This window comes from Colossoma macropomum, unplaced genomic scaffold (genome assembly GCF_904425465.1).
Source record: "Colossoma macropomum unplaced genomic scaffold, Colossoma_macropomum, whole genome shotgun sequence".
NCBI classification, from domain to species: Eukaryota; Metazoa; Chordata; class Actinopteri; order Characiformes; family Serrasalmidae; genus Colossoma; species Colossoma macropomum.
The window spans coordinates 1,808,583-1,819,443 of NW_023494796.1; the positions used below are offsets into that span (position 1 = coordinate 1,808,583).

The window sequence follows — 10,861 nt, forward strand, 5'->3', positions numbered from 1 at the left end:
AATTTTCCCATTCCACCTTAAATGGTGCATCAGCCAGCTTCTTGTTCGAATTTTCCCGTTCTACCTTGAATGGTGCAGCTTCAGGCACCAGAAAGTGACTGCTGAACCATTTAAGGTGGAATGGGAAAATTCAAACAACAAGCTGGCTGATGCACCATTTAAGGTGGAACTGGAAAATATGAACAAGAAGCTGGCGAATAGGAAGCCAACTTCGGCTTCGTCCTTCTTACTTGCGCTAAACTCGGTTTTTAATGTCAGGTGCAGACTGACTACTTTCCTGCTGGTCCAGACGGCTAATTAGCACGATCAGTTATTAAAGTAATAAAAGTTACCGAGAGCAGTGTAACCTAGATTAATCTGAGGATTATAACAAAACAGATTTGGTGCAAATCAGTTCAGTAGTAAGGAAGTTGTGGCTGATCTAATTCTGAGACTCATCGTCTCTCAATACAAGTGAATTTGTTCACAAGCGGATCTTGACCTCTCCAACATGGCGGACGTGCAGACGTATCGCCTCAGATAGAGAACAACAGGCAACGCGGCATCTCGGTATGTATATCTATGGCTCTGCTGCTCATACAGTACTAAAATCATTATTCAGCTTTTATGTGACGCTAACTGGACGACAAAAGTCACGGACGAACAGACATGCAGATGGACGGACAAAGCAATATGTGAATGAAGGAGTGGGTGGGCGAACAGTGTTGGTGTGTAGATAAACGAATGAACGGGCGACAGACAGGCGGTCTAGCTTGCTAGCTTTTGGTTCTGCTGGGTTAACTTTAGCTCACTGAGTTTCTCTGACTCTGAAACTGGTTTGTGTGGGCGGAGCAAGAGACGCAGCCTTATGATTGGTCAGGGGAGTGCTTACGGAAGCATTACCCAAGATTAGGACCACCCAGTTTACATCATTTAAAAACAGATAAGAGCTTGAAACTGGTCACAGGCCTAGACTCACACTGCAGGCTCAAACATTAATTATGAAATCCTGCTTCATTAAAGATCTCTGCAGATCAACAGCTGATGAAGTCTAGAAAATGTCTGAATAATTAAATAGTTAAGATGTAAACCAAGTCATTCAGAGTGGTTTGGTGTGAAACGCTCCGTTCTAGAGACAGAGTTGTTCACAGTGGTGGTGATAGAAACCAGTCGTCCACCTCTAAAAGCTCCCTCACAGAAAGTTCACATATGAAATGGTTATGAATTCACTGCCTGATGTCTTAGACACTAGTTTTGAGAAGATTTTGGCCTTAAATGTTTTGTTGATCCATTTATTTTAATCTATTCATGGATTTGTTCAAGTTGTTCGAAGTGGTGGTGATAGGAACCAGATGTCCACCTCTAAAAGCTCCCTCACAGAAAGTTCACATATGAAATGGTTATGAATTCACTGCCTGATGTCCGAGACGTTGTTTAACGATAGTTTTGAGAAGATGTTGGCCTTAAATATCTTGTTAATCTATTTATTTTAATCTGTTCATGGTGGACGGGTACAGGCAGGGCACTGTGAGGCAAAACAGACTTTTTTTTCCAGATTCTCCACTATTTTACCATCATCAACATTCTGTATAAAGACTCCTGTAGGTTCACTGGTGGTTTTGTATAGTAAACAAAATGGCTATATTTGTGTTGTAGTCATGGTGACACCTGGTTCCTATCACCACCACTGTAAAGAGTCTCTACCATCAACCATTTCACACCAAACCACTCTTAATGACTCTGTTTACATCTCAAACACTGAATTATGGAAGAATTTTTAAAAATCGGTGGAATTCCCCTTTAACAGAACGATAGTAGTTATACTCCAGCGGATGGCGCGAAGCTCTCAAACGCTTTAAGCACGCGGAATTTTATTTTTTTTTTCATATTTTTTAAATAATAATAATTTTGCCCATTCACTGTGTAACTTGGAGTTAATAAATATTTATCAAGTTCAGAACCGAGAAGCTGCGACGTCACGCTCTCGCCTCGAAACCTCGCGATAAGTGGCGAGAGGTGAGGCGGATGTTGATGTTGTTGTGGCTCGGCTCGTCAATAATAATCACGAAAACGGGAATAAAACGCCGATAATCGATAAACCGGCGCCGGTTTTGAAGCCTGAGCGGGTTAGAGAGTCTCCTCCGGCTCTCCGGAGGCCGAGGCGGGTCATGATGGAGGACTTTGATGAGATCTACGAGGAGGAAGAGGAGGAGGACGAAGAAGAGGAGGACGAGCAGAGGGCCGCGGAGGAGCAGCTGCTCAAATACGCCCCGGAGCCGGTGCTGGTTCGGGGATCGGGCCGGGTCACAGTGTAAGACCACCTTTAACACACTTAACAGCAGCCCACTGGACCATCTTAACTGTCCGCTTCCTGTCCGCCAGCTTCTTGTGTCGAATTTTTCCGGTCCACCTTAAATGGGGCAGCAGTTACGTTCTGGTGATGATGATGCCTGAGGTGCCAGAATGGAACTGCTGCTCCATTTAAGGTGGAACGGAGAAAAAGCCGGCGAATAAGAAGCTGACTTACCGGCTTTTACCGGACAGTCCACTCTCCATCTCACTGACACCTGAGGAGGGGCAGGAGGCCGGACAGCAGAAGGCTACTGAGATGATTTGGCTTATTTCTATGCAATATAATTGATTTTAACGGTTTTTTATTAGTTTTAAGCCTTGAGGGTCTTCATACAGTCCACTCGGCGCCTTAGTGACCTGTTAGGGATGGTAGGAGGCTCACAGTGTTGGGGCTGAAGCTGCAGGCTGGTGACTGGATGGGCTTAGTTTTGCCTAGTAAAACTGGTTTTAGGGTTTTAGTGCTAGTTTTAAGGCTTCTGGATCTTCATACAGCCTACGTTTAAGGTCGTTCTGTTAGTTTTAGTCCTCTGGGACCTTCATACAGTCCACTCACCATCTTAGTGACCACTCCTCAGTGGTAGGAGTCCCAAAATTTTGGTTCTGAAGTAGAACTGTCGAGCCTTTTGTTCTATGACAGAATTGATTTTAAGGTTCTTGATTTTAACGTTCCTCTGTTAGTTTTTAGTGCTAGAATTGGTTTGGTAACTTCATACAATCTACTCATCATCTTTAGTGACCTGTTAGGGACCGTTGGAGGCTCATAGTGTTGGGGCTGAAGCTGCAGGCTGGTCAGTGGATGGGCTTAGTTTTGCCTAGTAAAACTGGTTTTAGGGTTTTAGTGTTAGTTTTAAGGCTTTTGGATCTTCATACAGTCCACTCACCATCTTAGTGACCTGTTCGGGATGGTCGGAGTCCCAAAAGGTTGGTTCTGAAGTAGAACTGTCGAGCCTTTTGTTCTGTAACAGAATTGATTTTAAGGTTCTTCTGTTAGTTTTTAGTGCTAGAATTGGTTTGGTAACTTCATACAATCTACTCATCACCTTTACTGACCTGTTAGGGATGGTAGGAGGCTCATAATGTTGGTGCTGAAGCTGCAGCCTGGTCAGATGGGCTTAGTTTTGTCTGATAAAATAAATTTCAATGTTTTTTTTTCTGTTAATTGTAATTTAAGCCTTTGGGATCTTCATAGAGTCCACCCACCACCAACCTGTTAGGGATGGTAGGAGGCTCATATTGTTGGTGCTGAAGCAGAAGACTGGTCAGTGGATGAACTGTTGAGCTTAGTGTTTTCTAGTGGAATTGATATTAAAGTTCTTCTGTTAGTTTTTCAGCTTTTTGGATCTTCGTAAAGTCCACTCACCACCTCACTCACCCATTTGGCCCCCAGGGAATGGCAGGAGGCCATAAAGCATGTTTTTAAAGCTGTACATGGTTTGGCATCATACAGTCCACCACCACCTGACAGATGATGACCTTACTGAGCTTACTGTAGTCTAGCAGAATTAACTGTAAGGTGCTTTTATTAGGCTAAAAATGGTTTGGCCACCATAGTGACCATCTAAGACCAGCAATGAAGGAAAGCATACCAATCACAGTGTACTTACTGTAGCGTACTGGATCATTTAAGCCCAAACTGAGGAATGCCTAGTAGGAACGTCCCCAGCATCTTCCCTTATAGGACAGGTTTAAGCTTTGGCTCAATTAGCGATTTAATTAGGACGGTCCTGCTTTGTGAAATACCCATTCAGAATGGTTTGGGGTGAAATGGTTGATTGTAGAGACTCAGAGGTCTTTAAGGTGATGGTGATAGGAACCAGGGGTCAGCATGACTACAACACAAATATAGCCATTTTATTTACTATCCAAAACCACCAGTGAACCTAGACGTGAGTTTTTTTCATATGGAATGCTGACGATGGTAAAATAGTGGAAAATCTGAAATATGAAGACCTTTTTAAGGACTATTTTGCCTCACAACACCCTGCGTATATCCCTCCACCATGAATAGATTAAAATAAATGGATCAACAAAACATTTAAGGCCAAAATCTTCTCAAAACTAGTGTCTAAGACAACAAGCAGTGAATACCCATTTTATGTAAATACTTTCTGTGAGGGAGCTTTTAGAGGTGGATGTCTGGTTCCTATCATCACCACTGTGAACAATTCTGACTCTAAAACAGAGCGTTTCACACCAAACCACTCTGAATGACTTGGTTTACATCTTAACCCTTTAATTATGCAGACATTTTTATAGATTTCCTCAGCGGTTGATCTGCAGCACAGTGGATCTTTTAGGAAGCAGGATTTTATAATTATGTTTTGAGCCAGTGGCCAGTTTCATTCTCTCCTCTCCGTCCAAATCACATCATTAGCTAAAGATCAAGTCGTTCTTGATCTAAAACACTTTTATTAGAGCAGCAAAATGTGGAAGTGTGCCATGAAGGTGGTGAGGTAAAAAAGCTGTAGCCGAGGCAGTAAGAACCACAACACAGTGATAAAAGACTGATAAATGTGGCTGAAAGAAATGAGGTCAAATGTTGACTGCGCTTTGTTTTTAATCAACCCCCAGGTTTGGACTCAGCAATAAATTTGAGTCGGAATTTCCCTCAGCACTTACGGGAAAGGTGAGTACACCGTTTCACTGTTTTAGTCACGTTTTAAAGCAATATTGCAATATTAAATATAAAGAAATGTTCAATGATCAGGCATAACATTATGACCACCTCCTTGTTTCTACACGCATTGTCCATTTTATCAGCTCCACTTACTATATAGGAGCACTTTGTAGTTCTACAGTTACAGACTGTAGTCCATCTGTTTCTCTGCATACTTTGTTAGCCCCCTTTTACCCTGTTCTTCAGTGGTCAGGACCCCTATGGACCCTCACAGAGCGGGTACTATTTGGGTGGTGGATCATTCTCAGCACTGCAGTAACACTGACGTGGTGTTGGTGTGTTAGTGTGTGTTGTGCTGGTCTGAGTGGATCAGACACAGCAGTGCTGCTGGAGTTTTTAAACACTGTGTCCACTCACTGTCCACTCTATTAGACACTCCTACCTCGTCAGTCCACCTTGTAGATGTAAAGTCAGAGACGATAGCTCATCTGCTGCTGCACAGTTTGTGTTGGTCATCCTCTAGTCCTTCATCAGTGGTCACAGGACGCTGCCCACAGGACGCTGTTGGCTGGATGTTTTTGGTTGGTGGACTATTCTCAGTCCAGCAGTGACACTGAGGTGTTTAAAAACTCCAGCAGCACTGCTGTGTCTGATCCACTCAGACCAGCACAACACACACTAACACACCAACACCACGTCAGTGTTACTGCAGTGCTGAGAATGATCCACCACCCAAATAGTACCCGCTCTGTGAGGGTCCATAGGGGTCCTGACCACTGAAGAACAGGGTAAAAGGGGGCTAACAAAGTATGCAGAGAAACAGATGGACTACAGTCTGTAACTGTAGAACTACAAAGTGCACCTATATAGTAAGTGGAGCTGATAAAATGGACAATGAGCGTAGAAACAAGGAGGTGGTCATAATGTTACGCCTGATCGGTGTAAATGACGACTCTGATTACAGCTTAGCCTCTCAGTTATGCAGACATGTTGAAAAATCAGTGGATTAGAGTGTCGGTCCTTTTCCTGACCTTTCCGCCTCTCATTCACGCCGGTCATCGAGCCGGACGATTAACGTGTACGTGTCTGCTCTCCTGGTCAGGTAGCACCGGAGGAGTTTAAAGCCAGCATAAACCGAGTGAACGGCTGCCTGAGGAAGACTTTGCCTGTAAACGTGCGGTGGCTGCTGTGCGGCTGTCTGTGCTGCTGCTGCACGCTGGGGTTCAGCCTGTGGCCTGTAATCTGCCTCAGCAAACGGGTGAGTGACCCCACTGACCAGCACAGTATTCACACATCTCCACAGACAAGCACTGGCAGTCGAATGGGTCGTACTGAAAAGCTCAGTGATTTGATGCCACCTTTGCTACAAGTCAGTTTGGAATGGAAGCGTCTAGGAGCAACAACAGCTCAGCCACGAAGTGGTAGCGCATGCAAACTCACAGAGCGGATAAAAATCATCTATTTTTGCTCAAAACTGCCTCTGAATACAATATCAGCACAATCACTTTGCATTGGGAGCTTCATAAAGTGAGTTTGCCTGGCTGAGTAGGGTCATTCTAAAGTAACGTCCACTTTTCTGTCTCTCCATAGGAGTCACTGGTGTTACTGAACCTCATTGGTGTTACACATAAGAAAGGAAACACCAGAGACATTTTTAATGAAAAATGCATTTTACTAAATACCTGCTACAGAGCATCAAACCACATGTCATCAATCATAGAATATCCACTAAAATATGTAATTTAATCCATTTGTATTCTATTTTTTCACAACTACCTCAGAATAAAGTCGGTCACACCAGTGACTTCAGCTAAAAGCTTCATATGAAATCATGAGCTAAATGAGAAAATCTCTGATAACTGAAAGACACAGTGGACTCACCATGTGCTTTTCCTCATAGATCCTCAGAAAACAGGTAAAAGGAAGTCGAGTGATGTCATCAGTGTGACTTATTTCAAAATAAGAGATTTTTGTTACGCAGTAACACCAGTGACACGACTCCTGGGGACACAACTTTCATTATATATTTTATAATATTTGTTTGTTTTCTTAATGTCATTTAATTCATATATTTCATAGTCATGTATAGATTATTGCAATTAAAACTAAAGAAAAAAAAGTTTTTTACCTCAAAATATGGCCTCACCCTTCACACATGACTGTGAGGTGGGGACGAGCTCTTCTGCAATGCTTGGAATTCTAGATAATTGATTTAAAAACCAATATTGCTGAATTGAGGCTCAAAAAGGTGTAACTGTTAAAACAATGTAGTGTTTTATTTTCAAATATAAACAAATTGTAAACCTAACATGTTTTTGAAGTGTAATATATCTGTAAATGCTAGAGACACAAAAATGGACGTTTCTGTAAAATGACCCAGTAGCTGGACACAAGCCTAAGAACCACTATGTGCAATGCCAAGCGTCAGCTGGAGGGGTGTAAATCTCGCCGCCACTGGACTCTGGAGCAGTGGAAACGTGTTCTCTGGAGTGATGAATCACACTTCACGATCTGGAAGTCTGATGGATTAATCTGGGTTTGGTAGATGCCAGGAGAACATTACCTACCAGTTTGGTGGAGATGGGATGATGGGCTGGGGCTGATGTGAGACCATTATATGCTTCCAGCTTTGTGTCAGCAGTTTGGGGAAGACCCTCTCCTTTTCCAGCATGACTGAGCTCCCTAAAGACCCTGAGGATGAAATGGAAAGTTGATTGTGATTGGGGTGGGCATAAGGATAGAGACTAAAGGATGGACTAAACTTTCACTGCCAGTTAAAATGTGTTTAACCACATTTTATCATATTTAAAACTCTTTTGAATATTAAACGAATCACAGTGTGTTTAATACTGAGTTGTTAACCTTCGATTACAACGTTATCCTAACCCCTTGGAACTGAGGTACAAGGGGTAGTGGTCCAATGGGGGAACCTGACCACTGAAGAACAGGGTAAAAGGGGGCTAACAAAGTATCAGAGAAACAGATGGACTACAGTCTGTAACTGTAGAACTATAAAGTGCACCTATATAGTAAGTGGAGCTGATAAAATGGACAATGAGCGTAGAAACAAGGAGGTGGTCATAATGTTATGCCTGACCGGTGCATGATGGGCTACTTAAAATTCTATATACCACTCATTACAAGCCCAGGATAAAACTAACACAATGACCAGCCTCTCTTACCGTCCGCCACGTCCATCTCTATAAATTAAAGGGGACGTACGCTTGTCAGTGGCGGATTTCATCATAATCCAGCACTGAAAGGTTATCAAGTTGTCCCGGTAACATAACATGCATGACCCTACAAGACTACAGTCACTGCTGTCGGTCCCTTTCCAGTGATGAACGGGGTACAGGAGCTAATTGCACGCCTATAAAGGGGATGTATAGGGTAGGGGTTTCTAATAAAGTGGCCAGTGAGTGTAGATGCAAGGTAGTAGTATCTAATAACCTGGCTGTCCAGAGTCTGTATGTTCATTCCTCCCTCTTTGTCTCTCAGACGCGCAGATCCATAGAGAAGCTACTGGAGTGGGAGAACAGTCGACTCTATCACAAGGTAAGTGTGGTTGCGTGGTTTGTGTCCAGCGCCGAGTTATTTTTTCTCTCTCTCGTGTCCAGTTCCTCTCGCTGACCCGTCTCTGTTTTCAGCTGTGTTTGCATTGGAGGCTGAGCAAAAGGAAGTGTGAAACCAACAACATGATGGAATACGTAAGTCCCTCAAACACACGCAGCCCTCATACAGTGAGCCTATGAAGAGTGTAGCTGTTTCAGTGCTGCATCGATAAATCCTTAAAGTGAACGAGTTCACTGAAATGTGAAACTGTACTGGTTCAACCCTCCTCGTGTGAATATATATATATATATATACATATATATCATATATATATATATATATATATATATATATATATATACATATACATATATATGAAACGGGTTTAAATTATAATAGAAAACAAAAACTACAATATAATAAAAAGTTATTAAATGTTTTTTTTATGTGTGTGTGTGTGTATATATATGTGTGTATATATATATATATATATATATACTATATATATATATATATATATATATATATATATATATTTATTTTTTTTTATTGTTATTACGTTTTATTATATTGCAGTTTTTGTTTTGTTTTGTTTTTGTCAGAATTTAAACCTATTTATTCACTTTTTATTTAGTTTTTATGGAGTCGTTTAGTTTTTCAACCAAATTTTTTATAGTATGGCTTGTTTTTATGGGCTTTTTATTTATTTTATTTTTTCTAACTGATCTATTTAGTATTTATTGTAGTTTAATGTTTTTTTTGTTAATCTGTTTATTTACAATTTGTTTAATTATTATTTTTGTTCTTTTTGTTTGCTGATTAGCTTTTAAACCTATTTATTTATTATTTATGTAGCTTTTATGGACTTTTAAATTGTCCTTCAAAAGCTGAAGAATCAAATTAATTACCTATATTGCAATGAACTGTCAGAACCTGGATACCACGAGTAAAGTGCTTCTCTGGTGTACAAGTATGAGACTTTTGGATCGTAACCTCAGTATTTTGTTTTCACCGGTTCTCTCTTGTCTCTTATGTGCGCAGGTGATCCTAATAGAGTTTCTACCCAAAATCCCCATCTTCAGGCCGGACTAGCAGCTGCAGCGGCTGTTCTCTGCCTTATGGTGCCTTTCTCTGGTACTGTCACGGTCTCCATGTGCCCTCTGACCCCTCACCTGGACTACAGACTCTCCTCCTTATATATATTATATATGCTACTTATCACACAGTCAGTGCTCTGAACGATACAGAGCATCGTTTACGACCTCCACGCACCCTCACGGACCGCAGAACCAACGTTTATGTTTTTCAAAAGCATCGAGAAACTGTAACTGTGGCTCACATGAAGCTGTGAGGATCCCACACGCATACATCTTAACACCCCCCCAAAACTGGAACCCCCCCCGACCTTCAGACCTGCACCTTCATTCACACCGGCGCGATGACCACAAGCTGCGTTTGGCCACCAGTGGAGCAGCTAGCGAGGAGCCAACCAAGCGGAGTTATTCCACAGCACAAGGCTCGTCTGCTAGCCGCCTTTTTAAAGGAACAGTTTGGCAAACAATCAGATTTACCCCCCTTAGCACAAATGTAGTCCGAACACAGCTTCTTTACTTCAGCGTCGGAGCTGAACGGAGGCTAACGGAGAAGCTAAACCAGAGCTGGTTTATGAGGAGTCTGGCCGCTTCCTATTTCCCCCGTTATATCAAAAACAGGACTGCTAAACAGCAGAGGGCGCCCACGAGTGAGTCCTCAATGAATGGGAGTGAATGGAGCTCAATGGCTAAAAACGAAAAGTTAAAATAGTTTCTAATCACTGAACCAGAACGTTTCTTTAATTTTAGACAGTAAAAGGATGGATTTCACTAAAACAACAAAGAAAACTCGCCTGTATGTTTCCTTTTTTTCCACAGCAAACGGGTTTTGGGCAGCAGAAGGCGGGCATTACTGCTACTGAGTGCTGATTGGCTGGCGAGCGGAGCAGCTCATTGGCTGTTCGCGCTCACTGATGTCATGAACGTTCATGAGGCGCCGTTTTAAACTCTTATATCTCGAGTTTAAAAGCTCAGTGCATGTTTTATGCTATTCCTTGTTCAGGAAAAGGTTGGATTGTTTTACATTAAAAATGTTTAAGCATTTATAAACTATGATTTTGCTCAAATGCTCCATATCAACCCATTCATTTTGGACTCGCTCAGGAGCGCCCTCTAGTGTTGAGGAAACCCAGAAGACATTACAGAGTGGTAATTCTCCGACTAAACCATCACGTATGGAGTTCAGTAAATTAAAGTAGACTTGATTTAAGTGATTTCTGACACCGTATGACGTGCTGTTACACATGGACATGAACAAGTAAGGGCAAAC

At 42.0% G+C, this 10,861-nt stretch overlaps 1 protein-coding gene across 1 annotated transcript; it reads left to right on the top strand.

Moving 5' to 3' along the window:
• Nucleotides 1-1,989: 1,989 nt before the first annotated feature.
• chic2 (cysteine-rich hydrophobic domain 2) lies at nt 1,990-10,265 on the top strand. The gene is made up of 6 exons (XM_036583617.1): nt 1,990-2,290; nt 4,903-4,957; nt 6,051-6,206; nt 8,447-8,503; nt 8,596-8,655; nt 9,542-10,265. The coding sequence occupies exons 1-6, from the start codon at nt 2,148-2,150 to the stop codon at nt 9,590-9,592; spliced, it is 522 nt and encodes a 173-aa protein (XP_036439510.1). The 5' UTR covers nt 1,990-2,147; the 3' UTR covers nt 9,593-10,265.
• The last annotated feature ends 596 nt before the right edge of the window (nt 10,266-10,861 follow it).

Coding starts and splice junctions, on each gene's coding strand:
- chic2 (XM_036583617.1), top strand. CDS start 2,148: ATGATGGAGGACTTTGATGAGATCTACGAGGAGGAAGAGGAGGAGGAC. Junction 2,291..4,902: donor GGATCGGGCCGGGTCACAGT/GTAAGACCACCT, acceptor ATCAACCCCCAG/GTTTGGACTCAGCAATAAAT. Junction 8,656..9,541: donor CCAACAACATGATGGAATAC/GTAAGTCCCTCA, acceptor TTATGTGCGCAG/GTGATCCTAATAGAGTTTCT.